This window comes from Rhinoderma darwinii, chromosome 1, assembly GCF_050947455.1.
Source record: "Rhinoderma darwinii isolate aRhiDar2 chromosome 1, aRhiDar2.hap1, whole genome shotgun sequence".
NCBI lineage: Eukaryota > Metazoa > Chordata > Amphibia > Anura > Rhinodermatidae > Rhinoderma > Rhinoderma darwinii.
The window spans coordinates 652,120,381-652,135,806 of NC_134687.1; the positions used below are offsets into that span (position 1 = coordinate 652,120,381).

Consider the following 15,426-nt stretch of genomic DNA (forward strand, 5'->3'; position numbering starts at 1 on the left):
GTACACGACAGCAAAAATCGACCGTAATTATGATCCGCAATTACGGACCCATTCACTTATATTGACCACAGACACCTTCCCGTATATGTATGGGAGCACGGGCCTAAAATGTGAGTGGCTGTCCGCGGCCACCAGCGCCTGGCCGTGCCCATCATCGCGGGCCGTAATCACAGGCACGGCAGTGTGCATGGGGCCTTAGTGCGAAGTGTCAGCTGTAATACACTTGCTGCTGGGGTTGAGCACCTAATCAAATGAATTCAATTAATTTGCCCTTTTATTGAAGCACGATTCTGATTTTTATCAGATTCGTGAAATTTATATCAGTGCCGACCCCACGGTATTGGCTTCACATTTTGGCGGGAGGGGCACTGGAGAAAGAATCCGCTAGAGCAACAGCGAGTCCAGCACCAGCAGGCTCTCCGAACTTACACCCTCCTGACCCCCGACGTCTTCACCCTCCTCTGCACACCTGCAGGGCCGCCTCACCATGTAACGCAACTGTTGCTTCCTTTCCCTGCCCCTCATGTACTGAAGGGCAGACGAGAGGATAAGGAACCCGAGGACACACACTGGATCCTGCGGGCTCTAAATTGAAAAGAAGAGACCCAAGGAGGACCGAGGAGGAGCAATTGCAGCGACTGTATCATCGTTTCTCTCTCTCTCCTCTATTTACATTAGACAGTCTCTCTCCTGTCAGATATACCAAGAGGAGAGAGACTGTCTTATATACAAATAGTTGATACTTTCGTTCAGATCTGCGTCAGGGCTCTGTTCATGGGTTCCGTTGAAGCCGGCTCAGCCTGTAAACCCGCTCCATACTTCTCTCCCCGCACCATGACGTTCAGTGCTGTTATGGGAATGGCCGTATTTGGACATGACGGATTGATTACTGGCGTCTTTCTTGTTAGGATCTAGAAGAGGTTTATGTATTCGCACCATGCACCATTAATGTTGTACAACCGACATATTGAACCTGACATTGTAGAGAGCGGATGAGATAAATGACGTGATGTATTATAATCTATATCTGTCTTACTAGTGACCCCGTTATCTGTACAAGACAAAGAACTATTTGTAGCTCTGTTATAATTCCAGGATTGGCTTTTTATGACCACGGTGGAAATAACTTCAGTGGTGAGACAAGTATGACTCCGTATTTCACTCTCACATAAACTCGGTGGAGACGTCCTCGTGTTGGGGTCTCTCTGGAATAACTCTTACACCATCCCGAATTATGTCATCCAGTCCTGACTGCAAATGGGAAGATACTTTACAATAATGTTTCTGAACTCCTTAAACTTCACGCTGAAAGAAGTCGTAAAACATCATCATTTATTAGTCCGGTCATTATTTTTGGGGTGATAACAATTATTTAGAGTTAAAAAAAATCCGTAATAAAACATTTTGTAAGGTGAAGGTTTTTTTTTTTCTGTTCACAATTGCAATTGACAACTCATCATTACTCCACAATCTCGAGTTGAGAATGATCTTACAGAGGAGCCCCCTCCCAAACACTTAGGTCCGTCAGTCACTATTGACCGCAGCTTCAAAGGGGTTAAATGGCCATAATCTTAGTTCTCTCCGGTCTCCGGCCTTTGCATCAGGTGTCAGGTCTTCCCTATGGCATGTGAACAACTCCTGAGCGGTAAATGTCCTCTGCAGGAAGGGGGTAAATTAGTAAAATACAAGTTTATAGTGAATCTTATCCCACAAAACAATGTATCACTCTGCTCCGCTCCACCTGAGCTATAACATGATGATAAGAGATCACACTGCATGTTCCCTATATATAACGTCACCTCAGCTGCTGCAGAACCTCACAGTTTATATCAAACACTCTCTGCATAGTGTGCACCACGTCTTGTGAGATGTGAGCAATGTCTCCTCAGTATCCGCCATGTGTCAGGAGTCAGGTCTTCATTGTCTGGAGGGTCTTTATTTTACTCTCCTCACCTGAGAGATATGCCATAAATGTCTGATATATGGGGGTCCCACCTCTATGTGGAGAACGGGGTCCCTCCGACCCGCCTGGTGAGGTGATGACTACATCCAGGTGGAGAATGAATGGAGAGGTGACCACACATATGCACGACTCTCTCCATTCACCTGTATAGGAGGTCCAGAAACAGCCGAGCACGGCCAGAGGTGGAGCCGCATCTATCAGACATTTCTGGCATATCCTGTGTGAAATGTCCGTGTTGGGAATACCCCTTTATTCCATGTGGTGACAGCTCTGAGAAGATGTTTCTCTCAATGATCAATAAGTGAGGTTCTGTATGTCACACATGATGTTGTCCCCTGTATGATTTCCATCTTCTCCTCTCTTCATAAAGACATCTGCAGTACTAGATCCTCCAGTTTTCCCATCCTCTCCTCCACAACGTTCCTTCTCCTGAATGACCCACCAAGGATGGACAAGGACAGGAATGAGATGAGCAGAAGAATATTAGACTTCACCTTGGAGATCATCTACCTGTTGAGCAGAGAGGTAAAATTTTCTACATTATAGAACAAGTCACACATGGGGAAGGGACAATACATAATAGGAAGAAATAGGAAGAATCCAGTGTCCTGTATAACAGCGTCCAGACCTTCCAAGTGACGTCAAGAAGCTGAAGATCAGCCACCAATATGGTCAGTTATGTGTCATGTCACCAATGCAGCAATAGTAATGTTGTAGAGCAATGAGAATGACCAGGAACCAGGAGGATCAGGATGACCTCTATATAGAAACAGAAGATGACGGCAGGAGGAGAGCACATGGTCCATCTAGTCCCCCCCTCCCAATATTATTTCCTTTTTAGTTTTGGCCTCGTTCTATTTTCTCAATGTCTTTTTGCAGGTGAGGTCTCCAGTATTACAGATGTGGGGTCACTAGAGCTCTATACAGCGGGGTCACAATCTCCCTCTTCCTACTGAGGGGGGAATACTGTGTTCAGTTCTCTAAGTGTCTCTCCATACACAGGAGTACACAATAGTGAAGAAGACATCGGGTGACTGTACGACTCCCATCATCCATGAGTCAGGAGGATGGAGCAGTAGTCAGAGGCCCATCACAGAGCCTCCCCCTGACTCCCAGATACATGAGAAGAAGATCTTAGAACTGATCTACAAGATGACTGAGCTGCTGACTGGAGAGGTGACACTGCTGGGAATGCTGGGGAATTCTACAGTAACAGCACTGGAGGTGTCTGGGTGATGACTGTATCATTGTGTGTGTCAGGTTCCTATAAGGTGTCAGGATCTCACTGTTTATTTCTCCATGGAGGAGTGGGAGTATCTAGAAGAACACAAGGATCTGTACGAGGAGGTCATGATGGAGAACTACCGGCCGCGCACATCACAAGGTGAGAAGAGACCGATATAGATGTTTGGCATTACTGGGGGCACAGGCTGGACTGGCGGCCATGCTGAAGTCTTTATACTATAATAGTGCAGTACATATATACGTGTGTACAATGACGTGTAATGTAGAAGCTCCGCAATTTCTGCTCTTTTCACATCACATTAGATCCTTATGTTTCCTGTATATGTCTAATAACTGCAGAGCGCTGCATTAATAGACCGATTTGGTCTTTGCCACAAATGAAGCCCAGAGCAGTACACTGTACGAGCGCAGTAAAGAGAGGTGTACCGTCCTCGGCTTCATGTGTGTAATGTTCATGCTCTCATTCCCGCCGGACTTCTCTCCTGGACTCCTCTCCATAACTTGTAATTTCTTTTGCTGAAACGGAGGGTTTTGACGTGGGCAGGTTTGGAACACTAAACTCCAGCTACGTAACGACAAGCTGGGGGTTTAGTGGCTCCAAACCTACTGACAGGTTCCCTACTAAATGCTGCCAGGACTCCTAGAGAAAGCCTGTGAGTCCTGCATCCCCCGCCCACTCAGAATGATTGACAGGTTTCCCTTTGTGATCCTGCTCATAAAATCTGCTGGTGTGACAGACGTTCCTGATGGGGCCGATGCCTGAGCTCCAAACACACGTTCCTTGCTTAATCTCCTGTCCATTCAGAACATCTAAGGAGCAATGATGGAAGGGGTTAATATCAGCCCCCCACAGACATTGAGATCAGCTGCTGGGAATCTGTGATGTGGGGGCCATTACTTTACACATCTGTACACATTTGTGGGGAGGAACAACACAATCATATTCTGTGACATGCCGCTCATTTGTAGTGTGGAGGATGGGAAGTCGTACCAGGTGTATGTTACTGCCAGTCATCAATCTCCGCCAGTGTGCTAAGCTGGTCATACACATTAGCTGTATGTAGACCGGACCTGCTTATTTTCTAATGTGTATGGCGACTTCCCAACTCTGCCCGGACGTCAGATGTCAGGAGAGAGAAGGATCGGGCTGCAGAATTTCAACATGCCGGATCCATTTGTTAGTAGACAAGTCACTATCAGAGGAGTTTGGCAGCGACTTTCCCCTATTGAAGACACATACACACCCGACCGAGCGTTCATGTACATGGAGGAGGGGAGGAACGATGGTTCACCTGACATCCAGAGTGTATGACCGGCTTTAGACTAGTAGTTTACAAACTAAGAACTTCTGCAGGTCTCCGATAATGGCTGCAAATCATTTAAGAAAAAATAGTGTCCTCAAAACTCATATAACGGAATCAGTAAAGGGTGGACACACAGGGAATATCCGGCGGACATCCCATACCAGTGATATCGTCTTACAGCGACCGTGACAAAGGTCGAGGTTCGGCCGAAACGTCTTTACCAAGTCGCTTTCTACCTCAACTTTACCATCTTTTGTTGCAATAAAACTTAAATTTGTTTGCATCTGGATCTTTTGCGTACCTCTGTGTGTGCTGGGGTTATATATTTCCAGTAAAGGGTGGAGACTTAAAAACGAACTTTAATAATTACCATTTAAAAAGGTTTATATAGACTAATTAAACAGACAGAAAACAAAAGAAGTTACCGATCGTTACAACCTTCCCATACATTCTGTGTTATATAGTTAATAATAATAATGAAAAAAGTCACAAGTCCATCAAGTCCAACCCCCCATGAGGTGAATGACAATTGTCTCATTACGGTGGAAAACTCCTCCCCGACTCCAAATCTGGAAATCACAATAAATCCCTGGATCACCGTCCCGTCTCCAGAATCTAGTACCAAAACTTGTAATATTAAAGAGAACCTCCGATTATACTGACATTATATAGAAAACTATTATACGGTTGTAGTGTGCCGATGATAGTACAAGTCATTTAGAAAGATGATTATCGGCACACTCCCGCAGTATAATAGTTTTCTATATAATGTCAGTATAATCGGAGGTTCTCTTTAATTTTACAAGTTATGGGTTCTAGATTCTGGAGATGGGACGGTGATCCAGGGATTTATTGTGATTTCCAGATTTGGAGTCAGGGGAGGAGTTTTCCGCTAATGAGACAATTGTCATCCACTTCATGGGGGTTTTTGTCTTTCTCTGGATCAACACGGTCGGATTACAGGTTGGACTTAATGGACTTGTGTCTTTTTCATCCTTAATAACTATGTAACACAGAATGTATGGAGCAAAATTTACCACTAATGTAAAGTACAATGTGTTCTGAAAAAAACAATGACTTGGATAAGTAAAATCTTATTCCCACTTATGTTGCGTCCACACACGGTGTCAACACTGCGGAACTTCTGACCGGGTTTTCCGTGTGGATATTCTGCAGCGTTTTCACAGGAGATATTGAGAATCTGCACCGCACTTCTTTTCTGTGTATTTTTTGCGCAACGTGTAGATGAGATTTGTTAAAATCTCATCCTCATTGCTGCTACTGTAATACGCTGCAGATTTTCCCGCAATGAAATACTTTGTAGAAAATCTGCAGCTTATCCGCCCCGTGTGCACATACCCTTAAAGTGACACGTCCGATTTGAGAAATTATCCTCTCTTAAATAGGCTGTAGATTCCACTCCCGCAGGAGTTCCTGACAACACTCTCCCTGACAATATATTGACAGAGATGTGAGGGGCTCCCTCTAGGTGCACAATTCCCGGCCAAAAATGATGGCAACGCTCTGACACGGGATTACGCTCCTAGAGGGAGCTTCAGTGGTGCTATCTACAGGGGGGGTGTGTGGCGCTATCTACAGGGGGGGTGGCGCTATCTACAGGGGGATTAAGGTGCTATCTGCAGGGGTTTGGCATCTAAGATTGATGAAACTAAGGGGGAGATGTTCTGGCACTTGTGGAGAGAGCCGGCAGACATGAAAGTGCAGCGCTGCACACATTAAACCCTGTTCCATTCTGCCAACGTGTATGTGTGTGTGTGTGTATATATATATATATATATATATAATATACACAGTGAAGGAAATAAGTATTTGATCCCTTGCTGATTTTGTAAGTTTGCCCACTGTCAAAGACATGAACAGTCTAGAATTTTTAGGCTAGGTTAATTTTACCAGTGAGAGATAGATTATATTTAAAAAAAAAAAACAGAAAATCACATTGTCAAAATTATATATATTTATTTGCATTGTGCACAGAGAAATAAGTATTTGATCCCTTTGGCAAACAAGACTTAATACTTGGTGGCAAAACCCTTGTTGGCAAGCACAGCAGTCAGACTTTTTTGTAGTTGATGATGAGGTTTGCACACATGTTAGATGGAATTTTGGCCCACTCCTCTTTGCAGATCATCTATAAATCATTAAGGTTTCGAGGCTGTCGCTTGGCAACTCGGATCTTCAGCTCCCTCCATAAGTTTTCAATGGGATTAAGGTCTGGAGACTGGCTAGGCCACTCCATGACCTTAATGTGCTTCTTTTTGAGCCACTCCTTTGTTGCCTTGGCTGTATGTTTCGGGTCATTGTCGTGCTGGAAGACCCAGCCACGAGCCATTTTTAATGTCCTGGTGGAGGGAAGGAGGTTGTCACTCAGGATTTGACGGTACATGGCTCCATCCATTCTCCCATTGATGCAGTGAAGTAGTCCTGTGCCCTTAGCAGAGAAACACCCCCAAAACATAATGTTTCCACCTCCATGCTTGATAGTGGGGACGGTGTTCTTTGGGTCATAGGCAGCATTTCTCTTCCTCCAAACACGGAGAGTTGAGTTAATGCCAAAGAGCTCAATTTTAGTCTCCTCTGACCACAGCACCTTCTCCCAATCACTCTCAGAATCATCCAGATGTTCATTTGCAAACTTCAGACGGGCCTGTACATGTGCCTTCTTGAGCAGGGGGACCTTGCGGGCACTGCAGGATTTTAATCCATTACGGCATAATGTGTTACCAATGGTTTTCTTGGTGACTGTGGTCCCAGCTGCCTTGAGATCATTAACAAGTTCCCCCCCGTGTAGTTTTAGGCTGAGCTCTCACCTTCCTCAGGATCAAGGATACCCCACGAGGTGAGATTTTGCATGGAGCCCCAGATCGATGTCGATTGACGGTCATTTTGTATGTCTTCCATTTTCTTACTATTGCACCAACAGTTGTCTCCTTCTCACCCAGCGTCTTACTTATGGTTTTGTAGCCCATTCCAGCCTTGTGCAGGTCTATGATCTTGTCCCTGACATCCTTAGAAAGCTCTTTGGTCTTGCCCATGTTGTAGAGGTTAGAGTCAGACTGATTAATTGAGTCTGTGGACAGGAGTCTTTTATACAGGTGACCATTTAAGACAGCTGTCTTTAATGCAGGCACCAAGTTGATTTGGAGCGTGTAACTGGTCTGGAGGAGGCTGAACTCTTAATGGTTGGTAGGGGATCAAATACTTATTTCTCTGTGCACAATGCAAATAAATATATATCATTTTGACTATGTGATTTTCTTTTTTTTTATATATATATAATCTATTTCTCACTGGTATAATTAACCTAGCCTAAAAATTCTAGACTGTTCATGACTTTGACAGTGGGCAAACTTACAAAATCATCAAGGGATCAAATACTTATTTCCTTCACTGTATAATATAATTCCAAGTCAATTAGAAGAAGGTCATTCAGACCATAACGGTAGAATGAATAGCGATTAGGGGAAAAGTACTTATCAATCAGGTAGGATCATCACAGACTTTTCTGTTTTGTTTTTTTAATATAATCTATCTCTCACTGGTAAAATTAACCTAGCCTAAAAATTCTAGACTGTTCATGTCTTTGACAGTGGGCAAACTTACAAAATCAGCAAGGGATCAAATACTTATTTCCTTCACTGTATAATGTGACAACTGCCCGGGGCATCAGCAGTTGGAACGTATATAGCCGTATGGCTGTCGTGAAGGGGTTAATAATAATGTATAGAAAATATTGCCTACAGCGGTGTACACAGCCTTTAAGAGGCTAATAATCAGGTAACACCCAGACACTTTTTTTGGTTGTAGGGAACTCTTGATAGAGAGGAGCCCTGTGTCCCGCCACTTTCATGTGTGTCCACAGAACACAGATACAGTTAAATACCATGGCGGAGCAGGGAGCAGTTGGTGCCCCACCATTCACTCTGGTAGGACACAATCTACTTTAGGCCTGCAGCTTACGGGGTGCAGGAACATCGACCCAGGTAGTGAGGACCTCAACGTTGTAATCTCTGCTCTCATCAGTAAACATATAAGTGTAGAGAGAAGAGGGGATGGGAGGAAACCACCAGCTCCACGCTCCTGTGTTCAAATATCGCCATATCAGCCAACGTAGAGTGAGCTTCAGCTCTACAGAGCCGGACACAACAGACGGAAGAGAGGGGGCATCAGATATGGATTTATCCAGAGAGTCCGGATCTTTTAGTCATTCCTTTCCTGCCAGACGTGGTACCCCAAAAAACGGGGGAGGAGGGGGGGGCAGGAAACATCGGAACCATGGATACCATACTGCCACGCCGATTACGCAACCAAAGACTCTGAAAGATACCATGGATGTTATCAATTTGTCTCATATACCTCTTTCTTCCACCCACATTGAAGTACTTGCCCTTGGTCTTAATTTTGCTCCCAATAAAGATTTTGATATTTTTCATACACTTTTAGATATCAATAAATTCATACGCAATCTTACTATCAAAAGGCATTTTTCTTCAGATACGGAAGCACTCACAGAAAGTAATTCCACCATCCCAGATAGGGTTCCATCTGATAATAATATTTTTCGTTCATTTATGTTCCAGGAACAAGTTGCCCTGCTAAATTTGGTAGAACTGGCTCAGCAGAATATATTCCCCTCAGGTTCATCAGCGGCCAAATTTCCAACATCTAATCCTACTTATTACCCTATCCAGTCTTGGACTGATTCCATGGACAGATTTCAGTCCATCATAGAGAGAGAATTACATAAAATTGCCAGTCATAGTCATAAAACCAAACCCCAAAAAAATCTCACAGTTAGCCAGAAAGATGCGATAAAATTCCTTAAAGACAACAAGGAAATTGTGATCCGCATGTCGGACAAAGGTGGCAGTGTCACTGTTATGGACCGCAACATGTATGTTAATCAGATAACAGAGCTATTAAGTGACACAGAAACATATATTAAATTGGATCATAACCCTACCTCTAGTTTTCAACAGCTTCTTGCCAACTTGCTCAAAAAAGGTTTTGACAATGGCATTATTACAAAAAAACAACATGACTATTTGTCAATCAAAAATCCTACTATTCCGATTCTTTATGCCCTACCTAAGACTCATAAGGGTATTATCCCCCACCCATGCGTCCTATCGTTTCTGGCATCGGGTCACTCACAGAAAAACTCTCTGAGTGGCTCGATTTCTTGTTACAGCCTCTTGTACAGAGAACCCCTGGACATCTCAGAGACACCAAAGATGTCCTACATATCTTTGATAACCAAGAGTGGATGTGGTCCCATATTTTGTTAAGTTGCGATGTTGTGGCGCTATATACATCTATACCTCATTATATAGCCATTCAAGCCTTAAAACATCATGTATCGAAATACAGCACATACGATGAGATATTACAGGCTTATATGTTAGATGTACTTTCATTTTTAATGACCCACAATTTTTTCAATTATGAAGGGTGTTTTTTCCTTCAAAACAGAGGAGTCTCTATGGGCGCTAAGTTTACCCCCTCCATTGCCAATTTGGTCATGGCATGGTGGGAGGAAACTACTCTATTCTCTGTCCACAACCCGTTTTTTCGTCACATTCATTGGTATGGCAGATACATAGATGACCTCCTGATCATTTGGGAAGGTGATGTATCTGCCATACCTGAGTTTCTAGAATATATTAACTCTAATTCTTTCAATTTGAAATTTACGTACACCTTTCATCCAGCTACTATCCACTTTCTGCACTTGACATTGTCAGGGTCTGCGGGCAAAAGTATCCAGACCGAGATTTTTCACAAACCCATCTCGGGCAATACAATTCTCCATGCCACCAGCAGTCACCCCAAGCATACCATCTCGTCAATAACTGTCGGTGAATTGACCAGGGCAAAAAGAAACTGCACCAATAATCAAGGTTTCCTATTAGAACAACAAAAAATATGCAATAAATTAACTAATAGAGGTTATAAGAGATGGACTTTAAATAGAGCTCAAGCCATAGTCAGCTTGAAGGACCGGAAAGACCTACTTTCTATAAATAATGCCAGGGCAAATAGAGACACTTCAGGAACAAGCAACATGTCAAAACCCACACTCATTTTACAATACAGTAACCAGTTTTCTGAGATACGAGACATGGTGCACCGTTACATCCCCATATTGTTTGAAGATGCTAAACTGGAATCAATACTTAAAAACGGTTACCGTATAGTCTCTCGTCGGGCACCAACTTTGGGGAATATTCTTTCCCCTTCATATTTGCCACCCAATACCAAATCTCCAACTTGGTTACACTATACGGGTTATTACAAATGTGGGTCTCACCCTTGTAAGGTATGCACGTCAGTAAAATTACCAAGATCTTTTCAGACTCCAATGACACAACCAACTTCTCAATTAAAACCCATATTAACTGCAACAGCGATCATGTAGTTTATATAGTTGAATGTTCTCATTGCAATTTAAAATATGTGGGTTGCACCACAAGGAAACTGAAGGTTAGGATTTTAGAACACCTAAGCTACATCAGAAATCCGGCCATTGTTAACATTTCAAATGTCAGTAGACATTTTATCACCTGTCACAATAGGAATATCAACTTCCTCAAAATATATGACATAGAGAAAATGATCAAAACTAACAGGGGAGGCGATCTTAAACACAGATTATTGACACGGGAAGCATTTTGGATCTATCATCTCAATACGATATTTCCGCTGGGTCTCAATCTTAGGAAGGAACTCATGTTTCATTATTGACATCTACATATCAGTTTACCACCTGTGAGAATAGCAAAATTTATACATGATTTACGCTTCCCATCACCTGTCATATACTATTTAATGCAAATGTATATCCCCTTTGTTGTCTTCTCCTCTTCATGTTGCTCCTGTCCATTTTGTTTGGTCTCATCTGTGCATGCTGTTTCTGTGCCATTGCCCCGGTTCATGGATATTCTGCATCCAGAATAAGGTGCATATATTTAGGAATCCCAGTATAGGTTACACATTGTATCTAGTTGTGCATGGTGCCCCCACCATTATCTTAGTGTCCCAACAGTTACACTCTATCATCAATGCTATTTTACAACCATCAACGGGGCATCGTTTGACCATATTGGTATAGTTTTGCTTATTTGACTAACGCCACCTTCCAGGTATATTTTGCATTTTGCTGTTTTTACTGGTTTCTTCCGTCCTGGCCGAAGTCTTCTCTCTGATATTACTAATGTCCATGTCTTTTCTTCATAGTACATTAAGTTATTATCATTATTGTGAGCTTCATATCCCTGCCCCCCATTTTATGCCTCTATCCAGGATACTATTGTTTCATTTCGGGTATCTTCTCCTCTGTACTATTAACCCCTTCAGGACTGAGCCTGTTTTGGCCTTCAGGACGAAGCCGATTTTTCAAATCTGACATGTGTCACTTTATGTGGTAATAGCTCCGGAATGCTTTTACCTATCCAAGCGATTCTGAGATTGTTTTCTCGTGACATATTGTACTTTATGTTAGTGAAAAAATTTGGTTGATAAATTCAATATTTATTCGTGAAAAACACCAAGATTTGGAGAAAATTTGCAAAAATTAGCATTTTTCTCAATTTAAATGTATCTGCTTGTAAAACAGATAGTAATACCACACAAAATAGCTACTAGTTAACATTCCCCATATGTCTACTTTATGTTTGGCATAGTTTTTTGAACATTCTTTTATTTTTCTAGGACGTTACAAGGCTTAGAACTTTAGCAGCGATTTCTCATATTTTCAAGAAAATTTCAAAAGGCGATTTTTGCAAGGACCAATTCAGTTCTGAAGTGGCTTTGAGGGCCTTATATATTAGAAAGTCCCCATAAATCACCCCATTTTGAAAACTGCACCCCTCAAAGTATTCAAAACAGCATTCAGAAAGTGTATTAACCCTTTAGGCGTTTCACAGGAATTAAAGCAAAGTAGAGGTGAAAGTTACAAATTTTTTTCTATACCACAGAAGGTTTTACCCGAGAAATGTAACTTATTATTTATTGCCCAGATTCTGCAGTTTTTAGAAATACCCCACATGTGGCCCTAGTGCGGTCATGGACAGAAACACAGGCCTCAGAAGCAAAGGAGCACCTAGTGGATTTTGGGGCCTCCTTTTTTTTTAGCATATATTTTAGGTACCATGTCAGGTTTGAAGAGGTCTTGTGGGGCCAAAACAATAAAGACGCCCAAAAGTGACCTCATTTTGGAAACTACACCCCTCAGGGAATTTATCTAGGGGTATAATTAGCATTTTGAACCCACAGTTTTTTTGCTAAATTTATTTGAATTAGTTTGTGAAGATGAAAATCTACTTTTTTTCTGAAAAAACGTAGAAATTTGTAATTTTTTCAAGGAATAAAAGAGAAAAAACACCCCAACATATGTAAAGCAATTTCTCCTGATTATAGCAATACCCCATATTTGGTAATAAACTGCTGTTTGGACCCACAGCAAGACTCAGAAGGGAAGGAGTGCCATTTGGATTTTGAAATTCTGATTTTGCTGGAACAGTTTTCAGTGCCGTGTCGCATTTGAATTGCACTGGAGGGAACAAAATAGTGGAAACCCATGGAAAGTGACCCCATTTTGGAAACTACACTCATCAAGGAATTTTTCTAGGGGTAAAGTTAGCATTTTGACACCACGGTTATTTTGCTGAATTCATTGGAATTATTCTGTAAAGGTAAAAATCTACTTTTTTTCTGAAAAAAGGTAGCCATTTTTAATTTTTACAAGGAATAAAGGATAAAAAGCACCCCAACATTTGTAAAACAATTTCTCCCGATTACGGAAATATACCATATGTGGTAATAAACTGCTGTTTGGACCCACAGCAAGGCTTAGAAGGGAAGGAGCGCTATTTTGCTTTTGGAGCTCAAATTTAGCTGAAATGGTTTTTGGGTGCCATGTCGCATTTGCAAAGCCCCTTAGAGGCCAAAACAGTGGAAACCCCCCAAAAGTGGAAATTACACCACTTAAAGAATCTATCTAGGGATATAGTGGGCATTTAGACCCCACAAGTCTATTGCAGGATTTATTAGAATTAGGCCATGAAAATGAATATCAACATTTCTTCCACTAAAATGTTGCATTTTTTTCAATTTCACAAAGGATAAAGGGGGTAAAAGCCACCCAACATTTGTAAAGCAATTTCTCCCGAGTACGGCAATACCCCACGTGTGGTCACAAATGGTTTTTCATTAGAAAGTAATTAACCCTTTCTGGACTGATCCATTTTTTTTCTTTTCCTTTTTAGTTTTTTCCTCCCCGCGTTCCAAGAGCCACAACTTTTTTATTTTTCAGTCAATAGAGCGGTATGAGGGCTTATTTATTGAGGGATGAGCGGTCGTTTTTATTGGTACCATTTTTTGGTACATACAACTTTTTGAGCACTTTTTATTACATTTTTAGGTAGAGCGAAGGTGACCAAAAAAACAGCCATTTTGCCGTTTTAAATTCTTTATTTTTCACGTGAGACGCTCCATACATCACCCCCCACACTAAGACATGCTATGTTGTGGTGCGCGAAGGGGTTAATGCGCAGCGCATGGTGCGGAGTGAAAATAACAATTTTCCACTCATATGCCATTTTAGTGCACTATATGTTATGCCCAGTTTGTGCCACTGAAGACAAATACCTCATAAAATATTAACCGGGTTCTCCCGGGTTTGGCGATGCCATATCTGTGGACGTAAACTGGTGTTTGGGCACGCTGCAGGGCTCAGAAGGGAGGGAGCGTCATTTGGCTTTTGGGGCGCAGATGTAGCTTGGTAGTTGTTCTGTTTGGGGTTTTACTGGTGTTTCAGTTTATAATGTGGGGGCATATGTAATCTGTGCGGGGTACATCAGGGTACTTGTTATCTGTGCGGGGTACATCAGGGCATAATAAGAGGGTATAATAATGCAGTAAATAAATAATAATCCGCAGATATGTGGCCGGTGTCGCACTGATAAATGGCGCCCGATCTTATCCGCTTTTGGACACTGCACATTTTGCATCGCCATATTCTGGGAGCCAGAATTTTTTTATTTTTTCTCCACCGGAGCTGTGTGAGGGTTTATTCGTTGCGGGACAATCTGTAGTTTTCATTGGTACCATTTTAGGTACTAGATATTTTTTTGATCACGTTTTATTCCATTTTTTGGCAAGCAAGGTGACCAAAAACCATCAATTCTGACAATGTTTTTTATTAGTTTTTTTATGGCCTTCACCCTGGGCTATAAATTACCATTATACTTTATTCTGCGGGTCGATACGATTACGGCGATACCAGATGTATATAATTTTTTTATGTTTTGCAGCGGTGGTGCACTTATTTATAAAATAAATTATTTTTTGTGTCACCATATTCTGAGAGCCATAACGTTTTTATTTTTCAGTCAAAAAAGCGGTGTAAGGGCTTGTTTTTTGCGGGACGGGATGTAGTTTGTATTGGTACCATTTTGGCGTACATGCGACTTTTTGATCACTTTTTATTGTATATTTTGGGAGGGTTGGTAACCAAAAAATTGTGATTCGGGCACTGTTTTTCGTTTATTTTTTTTGCGGTGTTCACCGTGCGGGAAAAATAATATTACAGTTTTATAGTTGGGGTCGTTACAAACGCGGCGATACCAAATATGTGTACTTTTTTTAACATGTTAATTTTTTTCCTATAATAAAAGAGTTATTATAGGGAAAAAAGCATTCTTTGTTTATGTCACTTCTAACTTTTATTTTTACACTTTTTAAAAACATTTTTATTATCTTTTTTTTAACTTTTTTCACTTGTCCCACTAGGGGACACTTAGACTTGCAGCTCTGATCGCTGCTGGAATACATTACACTACACACGTAGTGTAATGTACTCCAACTGTCATTGTGACGTGACAGTCACACTGACAG

General features: G+C 41.8%; 1 protein-coding gene across 1 annotated transcript in view; it reads left to right on the plus strand.

The window, feature by feature from the left end:
- The first annotated feature begins 2,606 nt into the window (after positions 1-2,606).
- Positions 2,607-15,426, plus strand: part of LOC142662291 (uncharacterized) — a 50,754-nt gene continuing 37,934 nt past the window's right edge. Inside the window, exons 1-2 of the mRNA XM_075840471.1 lie at positions 2,607-3,139; positions 3,224-3,347. Of these exons, the coding sequence (XP_075696586.1) occupies positions 3,116-3,139; positions 3,224-3,347 (148 nt within the window). The 5' untranslated portion in view covers positions 2,607-3,115. The remainder of the gene's footprint in view (positions 3,140-3,223; positions 3,348-15,426) is intronic.